We start from the raw sequence: 15,289 nt of genomic DNA, 5'->3' as shown, positions 1-15,289 counted from the left end.
CAGGTACTTATTTTTGTACCGGGGCAATGGAGGGTTAAATGACTTGCCCAGAGTCACAAGAAGCTGCAATGGGAATCAAACTCAGTTCCCCAGGATCAAAGCCCACTGCACTAACCACTAGTCTACTACCACAGAAAGGTGGTATATCCCATCCCCTTTCCTTGTTGCCTATGTGCAAGTTATTCTTGCTGTACATCGTCTTGGGTGAAATATTTTTCAAAAAGGGTGATAAATTCTAATAAACCAAGATTGTGAGATATTAAAATCTACTTGGTTTCACTATAACTAGTATTCTGGTACACTATTCCACCCTTTTGTTTGACTGGGGACTGTCTGTAGAAGTGCTGGTTTTCTTTTGTATTTGGACACGGAGGCCTCAATGCACAAAGCTTACTTTCAACATTTGCTTTAGACTGGTTGGAGCTGGTCTAATACAAACGTTATTTAGTGAATAAAGCACAAAGAGGTTTTCCACGGCTCTAATATGCATTGTTCTTAGCTATCAAGAACCCTATGCAAATGCATTGCAAGGAGATCATTAGTATTAAAATGAGCATTCTGAGCACTGCACAGATCTGAGCACCTACCTTTTACCGTGCAAAGTTTTGCAATAGGTCTTGTCCTGTCTTTGAGGAGCAGCCTGCTTGCAGACTGCTCCCCATGGTAGGTGCTCAGGACCCCTGCTGACCCCCCCCCCCCCCCCCCAAGATCTAACAGCTTCTTTTGTGGTCCCTGAACCTCCCGTCCCCAGCATCAAACCCCTTTTGTTCCAGTTGACCCTGAAACCATCTATATTAACTCTGAGTGGCATAAAGGCAGCTAGGTGATCCCAATCAGAATATATACAAAAATTTCTTGCTGTTGCCTATAACTACCCATGAATTTTATTTTTTAATTTACATCACTACCAAGGGTACATAATAAAAATAAAACGATCTGTCAATACCTCATGGTAACCAACCACTACCTAAGAAGAATTGGTAACTTCAATTTTAAACTGAAAACAGGAATTTTATTACAAATAAAAATACGTTAACTTATAAATCAGCAGACTTGTAACCTGTTAACTGTTGGCACCCATTCTGTTTGGAATGAATGTGGTGTTTTTGCTTGGGGACACGAGGCATTCACACTTCAGGTTACATTTACTAAAAAATGGCAACAAGCTACCATAGGTCCTATTTGATGCTAGGGGACTTAATAAACCTAAATTGATAGAGAAAGAGAAAGGGGAGACTCTCACAAAGAGCTGCATTTTAATTTAAATATAGTTATGTGTTTATATTTGTGTGTATTTTTATAATGAACATTTAAATTACTTCTGGCTTTTGAGGTAGGCAGAGATTATAATAAGCTTCCTGATTCCAAAACTCAGGACCTTTCCATCCACACCAGCCCTGTAGAAAGAAATAAAACTGATCAATAATCTCACACACATTGCTATTGCTGTTATTTTTTAAAGACTGCAGTGCAAGCATTTTCCATCAGGCTCTTTATAGTCCAAAGCCTTACTTTTTCCAGAATAACCTGCAGATCTTCAGTTCCTGTATAATGGGGATCCAAAATTAGGAACCTGATTTGACCTGTGGTTTCATTCCATGCCACTCCCAGTATGGTATGTGCTAATACTCCACCACCTGCAGAAGGAAAGTCAATGCAGTGTAAGTTAATCAGCTGGACTGTGACCCAGTGGAACAGATTTCAACAACACATATTACCAATTTCCTTGTCATCTGTACCAGACCAGTCCAGACTGTGTTGCTGAAATAGTCCAGACTGCATGATACCCTTAAGGGGTGAATTACCAGCAGAAGGAGAAAGAAAATAGTTCCAAGTAATTCGCCCCTTAAGGGTATCGTGCAGCCTGGACTATTCAGCATGTTCTCTGTCTCCTAGCGGATGGTGGACAGATTGTGCAGTTCCTCTGGGTGCTTGATGGCTGGCTCCTGTCCCAGCTCATCTGGGTGATAGTGGAGCAAGGGGTGTGCTGTTAGCCAGGTTTTGGTTTACTTCAGGATGACACCCAGTGGTGCTGGGTCCCTCATCTGCCAGCTAGGATGACACCCGGTGGTACTGGGTTCCTCCCCTCCCCTCTAGGCTTCTGAGGCCCAGCTGGATTTCTTTTTCTTCTGCCATGAATATTTTTGGTGGGCAATTTCAGGCCCTGATGCACAAGGCTTACCATGCTAGGCACGCTTTCTTTAGATTGGTTCTCCCCTCCTCTCCCCTTCCTCGTACCACCTTAAAAGGTTGAGAGGCAGGGCCAACACCTGCTCACTCCTACCTCGGGTCCCACTGCTTCTAAAATGGAAGCACCCAGCCCAGCCTGGGATACACTGGGCAGGGCTAAATGCCATATAGGATGCCTTATGTGGCACAGCCCCATCCCCATGCATCCCAGGATGCACTGGGCTGTACAGGGCACTGCCATTTTGGAAGCAGTGGGGCCCGAGGGAGGACGTGTTGCTCCTGCCTTCCACCTTTTAAGAAGGTACAGGGACGAGAGGGAGGGGCAGTCACTAGGCCACTATGGCCATTGTTGATTGGTGTTGGGGGGGAGGTTGAGAGAGTACGGGGTCACTAGGCCACCATGGCCATTGTTGATTGGTGTGTGGGGGGGGGGGGGGGAGTGGAGTAACTAGGCCACCAGGGCCATCATTGCTTGGTGTGGGAGAGGGGAGATCAGCAGTGAGGGTCAGGTCTGCATTTGACAGCTCAGAGTCACAAACTGTGACCGATGCACAAAGGGGAATCCGTGCAGCTCATTTGTATGTGGTCCCCTTTATGCATGGGTCGCTATTTGCAACTCGCTAAATTTTACTGAGACTGATGTATTTTATGCCTGCCTTTGTGCAAGGGTGCCCATTCTTGCTGGTTCACAGCTTTCCCTTTCTTTCTTAGCATAAGGCTTTGAAACAGAACAATAGCATTTGTCACACAGAAGGGAGAGTGAGTGTTTTGTTGTAATTATCACCACATAATATTGCTGCAAGATTGTGCTTCAGTAGCCTCTCAATATCCGCGTTTGCTACAGTGTGGATGGTGGGGCAACAGTTCTGAGTACAAAGCATGCTACAGGTTCTGTTACTGCACTGTTTTTCTTTACAATGTGTTTTCCTCCTTTTGTGTGTGCCTTAGAGAATGACTCTGCTCCCCAAGCAACTGGCTTTACTTTGATGGGGTAAATTTGTTGTTTCTTTCTCTGCATTGAGCCTTTTTCATTCAGCTAAACCTTTTGGGACTGTTAAGTTTTGTTTCTCTTGCTTTTACTATAGTCGTCAGTGTTTGCCACTGCTCAGTCTTAGTCTGCACAGCTGTTTGCTAATTGAAAATAAATTCTAGACTTGACAGCAGCTGTCTCTAATAGGGCAGACACTATCTTGCCACAGGGAGCTCTCAGCTGAAGTGTTCCTTTATCTTGGCACCCTCTTTACTTAGAGCCAGATGCACTAAAGTCGTCGGTAATTCCCGTTCCCTACTGATTCCATAGCGAATCGGTAGGGAACGGGAATGCATCAACGATAGGGAATGCAAATGAGCTATTCGTTGTAGCTCAGTTGCATTCACTATTTTCCTCGGTTGCCAGTCGGCGAATCAGGACGTCCCTTTCGATTATGCACCTCTTCCTGGTCTCTTCAGCCAATCAAAGCGGATTTAGCTGGCTGTTGTCAGCGAAACGCGCTCTGATTGGCTGAAGAGACCAGGAAGAGGTGCATAATCGAAAGGGACGTCCTGATTCTCCGGCAACCAGGAAAATAGAAATATTTTGCTGTGGAGGGGTAAGTGGCGCAGCAAAGACAAAATAGAAGGGGGGAAAAACGGCAGAGTGAAAAACGGGGGGGGGGGGGGGGGGGGGGGGAAAGACGTCTCTCACAAGCGCAGGGAGAGTACTTCCATAAAGGACACCCCTCACATGCGCTCCCTGCTTTTTTTTTTTCTTTTTTACCTTTTTTGGGGGGCCCTTTTCCTTTCCGATTCCCTCACAGGAGCCCTAACGAGAGGTGCAGACCTCCCATTAGGGTTCCTACGGTAAGGGAATCGGAAAAACGGTAGTGCATCTCATTATAATGGGCTACAACGGTAGTGCAGCTCATTATAATAGCTTTTGAATAATTTGCATTCCGTTTTCGTTGCCTGCTACCGTGGCAGGGAAAATGCCCTTAGTGCATGCCCCCGGTAAACTACTTGCGTTTTAAACTGGCTGGAACCAGTTTAAAACGCAAGTTGTGGGCTCGTTAGGTTTAGTGCATCTGGCCCGTAGTGTCACTTAAGTATGCTATTAGGGCACTAGAAGTGCTCCCAGATCAGCTAGTGGGCACAGCATCAGACCTCATTTCCCAAACCTGAGCTCCCTTTTCTCCGGTATAGGCTCGGGGGGGGGGGGGAAGCTTATGCACTGGCTCAAAATACAAAAAAAGTTTTTCTGTCATTTCCTTTTACATTTGCTTTTGTGCAGCATCTGATTTCACTCCTGTGTGCTACTTTGGTTTACAATCCTTACTCAGAGGGAAGGAAATCTGTGCTGCTGGTCACTCCATAATGCTTTCTTTATGAGGACTCATAACATAGGCAACCTTAACACCCTCCCACAGCCCCTTGCATCCTGAACCCAAATTAACAAATAATGATACATACACTTGTTAATTAAATGGGAACAACTTGGCTGCAGCTTTATTAAAACAATCAATCAAAACTGGATACCCGAAACAAAACGCAAGCTATTAAAAGCAATGAATAACGCATCCCAGTCTGCCGCATAGCCAGTAAGTATCTTGTTCAAAATACACTAACCCAAGCCAAACTTGTTATGAAGGGAGATGAAGTGGGAATTGAACCTGGGCTTCCTGATTTATAGCCCACTGCACTGGCCACTAGGTTACTCCTCAGACTGTTGTTGTTTTTGTTTCTAAGTGGGCTTTGCTCAGAATGCCCATAATACCTTCTAGTGAGAAGATTCCCAGGTCATTGAGCAAATTAATGTCTGACATTAAGAAAAAAAAAAGGGGGGGGGGGGAGTCTTCTCATTTGTGGTTTTCCACATCTGACTCATACTGTGACTGGGAAAGTCAGAATAGCACCCTTCAACCCTTTATACTGATTGTGCTAAAGGCACTCTATCACTTTGTTCTTTTAAAGATGACACTAAGGGACAGCTTTGAGCTGATGCAGAGAACAGATGTAGTCTCCGAGAAACAATATGAAGACCAGGCCCAGTCATCTGGTGACCCCCCACCCCTCCCATAGTCCCCCTCTTTTCAATCGGTTGTGGGGGGGGGGGAGGTAAGGGAAACCCCACTGGAATGAGGCTGCTTACACTGGTGTCCAGCCCAGCATGAGCCAGTGCACAAGAGGGGTGCCAGGTCCTCCAGCTCCTGTGCATATACTACTACTATTTAGCATTTCTATAGCGCTACAAGGCGTACGCAGCGCTGCACAAACATAGAAGAAAGATAGTCCCTGCTCAAAGAGCTTACAATCTAATAGACAAAAAATAAAGTAATCAAATCAATTAATGTGTATCTCAGTACAGATTGACCATGGGAAGTTATCTGGCACATTCTTTTTTTCTTGGGTTTTTCCTCTGGTGTGGGCTTGAGTGCCTAATCTGGTTTTTTGACTGGGGCCTCAGTTTGGGTCCCTTCTGGGTTAGTTATGCTCGGCTCCCTCTCTGTGCTGTGTACAAGATAACTCCAGAGCTTTACTTCGTTCCTCCATTTGAAGTGGAGCACAGTTGCTATTTCTGACTTCTCCCATTTGGCCGGGCCTGGTGCTGGGACATAATCCTTGTTTGTAGGAGGCAACCATTCTTTTCCTCCATCTGGGGTTTTATGTGCTAAGTACCAGTCTCTGAATCTTGCTCAGTTCTGTCAGCTTTCGGAATCAGTCCTCCCAAGCTCGGCCTTTGTGCTCCCAGTTCATATAACACCCATAGGAAGGAGCTTTTGCAGAGGAGTTTATTAAAACTATTCTTCCAAAACAGAGCTCTATGAGCCTCTAGGAAGATTACAAGTGGGTTTCATCAAGGAGTGAAAAGGTGAGTGGCTCTGGTCATAAGCACCGTTCCCAAAACCTTCTCTCTAGGTCCCTGCCCCCATCCTCCAGGGAGAGGTGCTCTCTCTGTCCACCTCATTGCATCCAGGGTTGCCATATAAAAAAAAAAATTCCCACACAAAACCGCTCAAAACCCGCCCAAAAACCGCACACACCCCACCCCTGACGTCGTCACCCCCGCCCCTTGTCATCACCCCACCCCCGCCGTCATCAACCCCGCCCCTTCCGTCATCACCCTGCCCAATACGTCAACAAACCCCACCCAAAACATCACAAACCACACCTCTGTCGCCATTAGCCCCCACCCCCGCCAGCCGAAAACCGCCCAAAACCCGCACAGAAAAAAGAAAACGAGCCCAAAAAATCGCAACCCGCCGCGGGCAAAAGTTACCCGCGGCGGGGTGCAGAAAACCGCCCATCTGGCAACCCTGATTGCATCTGTTCTGCAGCAGAGCCAGCCCTTGAGAGCTTCAACTGATAATCGGGGACGGAGGGGGGGGGAGCAGATTGTAACAATGACATTAAGAAGATCAGGAAATGCGCAACTGGAACCTCCCCTCTTGCCCCAGACTGGAGTTAGTCAGGTCTTGGGACTGAGGGCAGCAGCATAATTCACTTCTAAATCTGCAGTATCACTGCAACCTATGCTGGTCTCATTCGAGCCCTTGGGGACAATGAGGGTTCTTTCGGTAAGCTGTGGGCTTTGAAGCCCATGCCTCCGGCACCTCCCTTCCCAGCGTAGAGCCCTGCTTTGGTGCGAAAACTCTTTTCCAGCCACCAGAGCTCCCTGCCTATTACCAGCCTATCCTCCGCCCCCCCCCCCCCCCCCCAGCCGAGGCATGGGTGCCATGTTAAGGCTGGCTTTGTGCACTGCAGCCCGCCGCCTTATTACATATTTTCCTAACTGGGAATTCTCTGTGAGTGATTTCTCCCTGCCATTTCTCCTCAGGGTTCTTAAAGCTAATTCACTCTCTGTTGGTTTCAGCCTCAGCTCTTTACCTCTCAGCAAGGGTACTTGTCAGATTTCCTGCCTCTTTATGCTAAGTAACCTTAATTCATAGCCTCTTTTTATTCTAGTTCTTATCAGTGGACTGGATGTTTATTTAGAGAGGTACTGCTCCTTGCAGCAGTACACAAACTGCAGGCTGAGGGCTAGATGCACTAAACTTAACGACCCATTAACGAGCAAGTAGTAAACCGTGCCATGCACTAAATGCTTCTCCGAGCCATTTTCCGATCATGGTAGCAGCTAACGAAAACGGAATGCAGATGATCAAATAGTATTATAATGTGTTGAAATCATATTGTAATGAGATGCACTACCGTTTTCCAATTGCCTAACCGTGGAAAATCTAACGGGAGGTCTGTACCTCTCGTTGGGGCTGCGTGGGAAAAAAACATCCAAGTGCTCGTCAGGGCCGTCCTCTATGGACGTCCTTCACTGCCTAGCCACGTCCAAATGCTCGGCAGGGCTGTCCTTCTAAAGTGCCTAACATGGACGTCCTTCATTGAAACAAAAACAAACAAAAAAAAAAGGACGGCCCTGATGAGCACTTGGACGTTTTTCCCCAGATTTTTATTGTGATGGTCTTCTGTGAGGACGTCCAAATCAAAAAACTACGGTATCTGGACGTCTCTTTCGATTATGCCCCTCCTCCAAGTCTCTCTCAGCCAATCATAGCGTGTTTAGCTGTCACCGGTGTCAGCTAAACGCGCTGTGATTGGCTGAGAGAGACCTGGAGGGGTTATAATCGAAAGGGATGTCCAAATAGTTTTTTTGGACGTCCTCGCATGTCCCGATGCCGGCGGTGGTCATTTAGGGCAACTCTCACCCCCCATCATCCCCAGAGCCGCATGTTCCCAGGGAGGAGGGTCTGCACAGTCAGCCGCAATCCACCCCCTTCTTCCGCTCCGGCCCGCGGCTCTGACAAGTGCTCGTCAGGGACGTCCTTTTTGGACGTCTTTGGCATGCGCAGAGCAGCCAGCATAACGCTTGGCTGCTCTGCGTATTTAGTTTTTCTTTGTAAGCTTAGTTTGGTTTCTCTGCAGCCTCAGCCGAGCTTACTGTTGTAACTAAGCCAGCTTACGTGATGCTTTCAGCTAAGATTTGTCTCAATAGCTCAGCTCAGCATGTCCTTGTGGAATCCATAAAACTTCATGCTTCAGATTGAGCTAGGCATAGCCTCCTAAATTCAGTTGATTATAACTTCTCACATCTTATTGAGTGTCGGCATATGGAGGGTGGCTCCATTTCTGTGTATTGGGCTCAGTTCTATCTCCTCATGCAGTGCGCAGCGCTATCTCTGCATGCTAAGCACACCTCCATCTCAGCATGTGCAGTGCAGTTCCTTTTCTACCCTGGTCGCTCAGCTCTCTCTTTCATTTGCTCCATATTGAGCGCAGCTCCATTTCTCCAGGTTGAGCCATCTCGGTGTGTACTGTTCAAGCCAGTGTGGTTATCTCTACTACTACTACTACTATTTAGCATTTCTATAGCGCTACAAGGCCTACGCAGCGCTGCACAAACATAGAAGAAAGATAGCCCCTGCTCAAAGAGCTTACAATCTAATAGACAAAAAATAAAGTAAGCAAATCAAATCAATTAATGTGTATCTCAGTACAGATTGACCATGGGAAGTTATCTGGCACATTCCTTTTTTCTTGGGTTTTTCCTCTGGTGTGGGCTTGAGTGCCTAATCTGGTTTTTTGACTGGGGCCTCAGTTTGGGTCCCTTCTGGGTTAGTTATGCTTGGCTCCCTCTCTGTGCTGTGTACAAGATAACTCCAGAGCTTTACTTCCTTCCTCCATTTGAAGTGGAGCACAGTTGCTATTTCTGACTTCTCCCATTTGGCCGGGCCTGGTGCTGGGACATAATCCTTGTTTGTAAGAGGCAACCATTCTTTTCCTCCATCTGGGGTTTTATGTGCTAAGTACCAGTCTCTGAATCTTGCTCAGTTCTGTCCTCATGTGGGATATTCTGGAGTGGGAATAAGTCCTCTTCCATGGGGGCTGCATAGGGTCAGCTTTTGGAATCAGTCCTCCCAAGCTCGGCCTTTGTGCTCCCAGTTCATTTCTTCTTCACATCACTTCTATCCTGCTCCACTCTAGGGCTGTTTTTGCCTCTCTTCTTATAGTAGGTTGGATCTTCCCCTTGGCGAGTGAGCATCAGCTGGGCTTAGCACAGTTGTGATTGAGGGTGACCCATCCTCTGTTCCTTGGGAGCATCAGATTTTTCTGGATGTTTTGGGGGGGCTCGAGCCCTTCTGGGTCTTAGGGCCCTGGCATCCCTAATTGTTCTGATGCCTCTCTCATGGCAAAGGTGCATAGTGTTTTCCCACGGCCAGGGAATTCTTGATGAGTCTTTCTGACACTATCCCTTCCTGATATGTCTGTACCTTTGGTTGAGGGCTCCCAGTCGTACACTTGCAGTCTACCAAGGGATCATGGTTGCTTTTATTTCCCTCGATGTTTGGTCCTTCTATCCTGCCGTATCTTCCTTTTGTGGTGGTGGTTAGGTTGTCAACTTCAGACATCTTGATTCTTCTGTTCTTGGGTTTCTCCCACCCTAATAGGGAGACTGCTTTGCTACATCCCATTAGTCTGGACTGGTCTGGTATAGATGACAAAGAAGGAAAAAATACGTTCTTACTTGATAATTTTCTTTCTTTTAATCATACCAGACCAGTCCAGACACCCTTGTTTTTATAGTTTCTTTCGGTTTTTGAATCCTCTAGGACTCACTTTCGGCATTTATGCAACTGGGTGCAGTCGAGGTAATTGAAGTTGTGACCATTGGGTCATGTCAAGCTCCATCGTCTCTCTCCATGCCACCATGCTGTGCCAGCTCCATAAGGCTGATGTTTCAGGCTGGTTCGGGTGTATGTCTGGAGGTCTAAGGGAAGAGGCCAAGTGGCAAATCACCTTGCTTTGTCCCTCCTCAATGGATGGTTTGTTTGGCCCTTGGTCCCACAGAAGTTCCTGGCCATCAGGTGCCTGTGCACGAGTGACTTCCATGTCTGCAGTTTACTGTATTTTTCTTGTGGAAGTTAAGAGCACCATGCTTGGCTATTCGAAATACTGAACAATCAAGGTTGTACGATACAATTAAGGGGTGAATTACTTGGAACTATTTTCTCTGTCTCCTTCCACTGGTGGATGGACACAACTCATTAGTTTGGACTAGTCTGGTATGATTAAAGGAAAGAAAGTTTTCAGGGATGAACATAATTTTCCTTCATCATTTCAGATATCATCACACCAGAAGGGACCTTTCTTCCTCTCACAATTTCTCTGACCTTTACTGTAGTTTTTCATCAAGCTAAAACCCAGTGAGATCAACACTGGTAGGAAACTATTTTGTGGAGTAATTATACAACTGGGCACTCTGTTAGGCATCCCAATGGCATGTACTGCAATTATATAATGGCACCTTGGTGCCAAGAGGCCATTATAGACTCTGGTGCAGTATGCCCATTGGCATACCAAACATTTACACATCAGTAGTTACAGCAGCCATAGACCTGGCATAACTGCTGCTGTGTAAACGTAGAAAGGACATGCGTAACTTTTAAAGTATTTTGTAAGTTTTGTGCATAAATTGGCATCCTGCTCTGGACTTGCCAATGGTCTGTCCATGTCTAGTAACAAAGTAAATTATGGCAAATAAAACCTGCAAGGTCCATTCAGTCTGCCCAACAAGTTAGCTAGAGCCATATTATTATGGTTGTATTATAATCATATTCATTATCAATACATGATTAAACCAACAATCCAACAGTATTGCTAACATTTTACTTGCTAATTTCAAACTCAGGATATCTACCCCACTGAGATACATAGCACCAGCACTCTTGGCATATGATATGAATGTGATAAGATATTCATACTTGATCCTGATTTGTCTTTGCTACTTATGGGACACAGACCATAGATGTTAGCCTTACTTCCCAACTACTGGAGTTGCCACTGAAGTCAACTCCATCCCATCCTGATCTGTCTTGCCATTTTCAGGACAGAGATCATATAAATATGCCTGGTATTGACCTTACTTCCCAACTACTGGAGTTGACATTTAAGGACCACTCCTGCACATCAACAGTTATAAGATAATTTAAATTTTGTTTAGATTCCGTTTATTTTCTATATATGAATCCTGTTTATTCCATGCACTTTTCAATTCTATCATCATTTTTGTCCCCAACACCTCCACTGAGAGAGCATTCCAGGCATCTACCACCCTCTCCATGAAAAAGTATTTCCTAATATTGCTCCTGAGTCTACCTACTATCCTGCAACCTCAATTACTGCTTCCTTGTCTCTGGAAAATATTTATTTGTATATTGATACCTTTCAAGTATTTAAACCTCTATCATAGTTCCCCTACCCCTCCTTTATTCTAGGGTATACAAACTCAGGCCGTCTCTTCTATACTCTCTATAGAACAAACCCCCTTACCATTTCTGTCACCTTCCTCTGAACTGCTTCAGGACTTTTTATGATCATAATGAATAGGTCACCTCCTTTCTAGCAGCCTTTTCCATTTTCCCCTTTAGCCCCTTCACTCAATTCTCCTCTTCCCTTTAGTTCTCACAGTTTACATCAATTTTTGGGCAAGAAGCAAATTCTGCAGTTTAACTGCTGCAGCTACTGAAGGCTGTGGTTACTGAGTATTTTTTAATAAATGACCAATTAATTGCTTTCTACATAGGTGGTTTTTTTTGTGGGGGGGCCTGTTTCCTCCTCCTCAGGGCTCCTAGCTGAAATAGAACCAGCTACCGCTGGGCTGTCACATACCACGAGTCTTCATTCACAATTATGTGTTAAGACTAACTCTGCAGCATCCTCAGCCATGGTCAACCGAGGGAGCAGAAGTCAGGCTTGAGAATCAAATTCCAGGGCCCCTGCATGACAAGGCACACCACCATCACTGAACTATAAAGCAGGCTCTATGAAATGAATGGCAACATTTGAGTGTCAGCTAGTTACAGTATATATAAAAAGTAAACATTATGCAAACAGAACTAAATTCTATCTTCCTAAGTTCAATATAGCTACGCTTACCAATCATAATCGGTGTTCCCTCTGTCTTGAAATGGTTAGCAAGCTCTCTTCCCTTAGAGGACAGTTCTGAACCCTGGCTGAAAAAGACACACCAAGAATAAAGAAAGAAAAATGTAGAGGCAACACAAGGAAAACTGTATAGGCTGCTGCAAAGTGCGCCTTGTGTGGCTGGAAGCAAGATACCATGAGGTGATGAGCTGCACCTCAGCCTCAGGTCAGACAGCACACTATCCCCCAATTTCTATAAATGGCTGCCAGACTTAAGCGTGCAGTTATAGAATCAGGGTCAATTACACACGTAACATACTAACTTAATTGGCACTAACTTGGCAAATAATTGGCAATAACTACCAATAACCAGTAATATTAAGCACTAATTGGTGCTAATTTGCAGTTGTGTGCGTAACAGATTTGCCCTTATTCTATAAACAGTGCACCTAACTTCTCTCTTGCACAAATGCAAAGGAGATGTTAATGTAGGAGGGACATAGGTGCACTTTATAGAATAGCTGCCACACTTAAGTGCCACCATTTATACCAGCCATAGACATGGCATAAGTGGTCATGCTTAAATGTTTGGTGTATAACTGCAGACTTACACAGTTTTGGCGAGTAACTCTACTGTTATAGAATACTAGTTTAGTACCCACAGTTTAGTGCCTAAATTTTAGCGCCATTTCTCTCTTTTACTAGGCCACTCCTCAAATCCAATTTGAAGCCTCATAGGCAGAATGAATCCAGTGTGTAGGGAACCATTGTGACACATCTCAACAGGGAAAATCATCTTCAGGAATTTCAAAATGTACAACTTGAAGATGAAATAGTTGCCTAATAGAGGGTGTAGAGTACTATTTGCTATGTGTACACCTTCCGTAATATGTGCTATGATGGCTTTCTTTGCGATGCTAACACGTTATTGTCCGGAGGTTAAAGATAACTCCGAGGAACAGGTTCTGCTTACTTGTATATTCCATGTATACTCATCTCTGGCCCATAGCACAGCTGCTCTTTCTAAAAGAGTCTTCTCTAGCATTTTTCTATATCATGATGCATAAACAAGAATATATGACCTACTGTGATTTTTGGTCCAATAAAAAGTTATCAGAGTCTACAAAGATTCCAGTTATTGCCTTACCTTACAAATAGTATTTTCGATGTTACTCCTAATAGGTGACCCAGTACAAGCTGCACCTCAAAGGATCCAATCCACTGCCGTGACCCAACAAAAGACGCAGGCTTATCACCAACATTGACAAGAGCCTTCAACACAGAAATCATATGATGGTCCTTAGAATTATGAGTCCCTTTTAGTAAGTACCTTTCCTAAACTTCCAAACAGCACCATTTAAAACAAAAATTAAATGCAGAAACAATTTATTAGTGACCATTCTTCATCTGGAGAAAAGGTAGTTAACCTTTCAAGACCACATCAACCCTATCATCTTTGATGCAAAGAAACCAATTTTCTCAGGAACCAGTACAGCTGCTGCACTATCATCCAGAGGGAAAGCAAAATTACCTGTAGCAAGTGTTCTCTGAAGACAGTAGGATGCATATCTACACCGATGGGTGACATCACCAATGGAGCCCCGACACAGAGACACTATCCAGTACTGTCTTCCAGAAGCTTTTGGAAGCATGCTACTGTACATGTGCATGTTTTCCCAACTGCCGTTGTCCTGTGGGATCAAGCTAGTCTAATACTAAAGTTGATGGAATTCAACTCTAAGGGGAGGTTGGTGGGGCAGTATGGCTATGCATTCTGCTGTCCTTGGAGAACACCTGCCACAAGTGAATAACTTCTTTTTCTCCAAGGACAAACAGGATGCTATATCCACACTGAAGGGAATCCCTAGCTACCAGGCTGTCAAACAAAAAAGGGGTAAAACTGAAGGCCTGTGATGGTCCCAGTGTCACAGACAATGGACTTACAAAGTGAAAGGCAGGAAACTACAAAAAGTCAAAGAAGTCGAATTAAAACTGTAGTCGAAGAACACAGAAAAGTGCAACCAACTTGATCCACGGAAAAATGGTGCTTGGCTAGGTTTCATCTAATGGTTGAAGGTGGAAAGATGTGCAGGGACGCATAGTGCAATGTTTCAAAAAGTTGTAAACAAGTTGAAGAGTGTTCCTGCATGGGCTCCATCAGATGACGTCACCCACATGTAAGGCTATTATATCCTGAGCTGCAACTCTGCCTTGGTTAAAAAAAAACCCCAAAACAAACAAACCTGTACAGCTCACTGACCAAAGCTACCATTATCGAGTCTGTACTAAAGCCTAATCTGAAGCCTCACTGGTGTGGGTGTAGGTGTTTATGAATAACTGTCTTCAATAGCATTTGAGATAGCTGCACAGTAATGGGGTTGGTGGGAATCTTGCAGTTCCCATGGGAATCCTGCGGAGATCCCCTCCAGGTCCACAGGCCTCCCGCAGGGATGGATGCAGGTTTTGCGGGGCAACTGCGGGGATAGTCGCTGGTCCTGCAGGGTTCCTGCAGAAGTGTAATGCCTGGCCAGCCTACCTATCCTTTCCTTGTGTTTCTAAGCTAGCTTAGCAATTATAATAGCACTAAAAATATTAAAGGATATGGTTGATAACATTGAAAGCCCCATAAACACTAAGAGGGGAAGTTATCAACATGGGCTACTGTTAAGTTGGGTTATTTTACCACAAGTCGGGTTATGTTTGTACAGGGGATGAGCGGGGATGCAGGAGATTACTTGTGGGGAAGGGGGGGTGGAGGAGATTCCAGTGGGGACGGGCAGGGATGGGTGAAATTTCTGTCCCCATGCAACTCTCTAGTTGGAGACAGGATGATCAATAAAAGGAAGGATTGGCTGCGTTGAATGATTTGACAAGGTGAAAAATAAGCCTGTTTTGGGAATCAGGGACAATACTAGTAGATCAGCTTGAGTTAATAATGGCACAAACTGAAAAGATGGTGTGCAACTGCAGAACTGCAGTCCCAGTGTAGGTAGTAGTCATTATAACTCAGTATGTGACATATGGGCACTGAATTTTCAGAACATATGAATTTCCTTTCCTGGGAATAATAGAGATGTAATGCATTTCCTGCTTCCCTCTATCTGTTATCTTGTTTGACCATAGAACTCCAGAGTTTGAGTTCATCTTTCTCCAGCAGCAGAAAAAAAATGAGTGTGTGCATGGCTCAAGA

At 45.0% G+C, this 15,289-nt stretch overlaps 1 protein-coding gene across 4 annotated transcripts in view; it reads right to left on the bottom strand.

Annotated features, from left to right (window-relative positions):
* Window positions 1-1,234: 1,234 nt before the first annotated feature.
* UFSP2 (UFM1 specific peptidase 2) overlaps window positions 1,235-15,289 on the bottom strand; it is a 54,695-nt gene continuing 40,640 nt past the window's right edge. For all 4 annotated transcript variants that reach the window (XM_030191492.1, XM_030191493.1, XM_030191491.1 and 1 more), the window contains 4 exons: window positions 13,247-13,371; window positions 12,112-12,188; window positions 1,513-1,637; window positions 1,235-1,397 (listed from right to left, as the gene is read on the bottom strand). In XM_030191492.1, coding sequence (XP_030047352.1) covers window positions 1,311-1,397; window positions 1,513-1,637; window positions 12,112-12,188; window positions 13,247-13,371 — 414 coding nt within the window. In that variant the 3' untranslated portion in view covers window positions 1,235-1,310. The remainder of the gene's footprint in view (window positions 1,398-1,512; window positions 1,638-12,111; window positions 12,189-13,246; window positions 13,372-15,289) is intronic.

Source organism: Microcaecilia unicolor, chromosome 2, assembly GCF_901765095.1.
Source record: "Microcaecilia unicolor chromosome 2, aMicUni1.1, whole genome shotgun sequence".
NCBI lineage: Eukaryota > Metazoa > Chordata > Amphibia > Gymnophiona > Siphonopidae > Microcaecilia > Microcaecilia unicolor.
The sequence above is the reverse complement of the archived record's forward strand: the minus strand, read 5'-3'. Positions and strand labels throughout refer to the sequence as shown.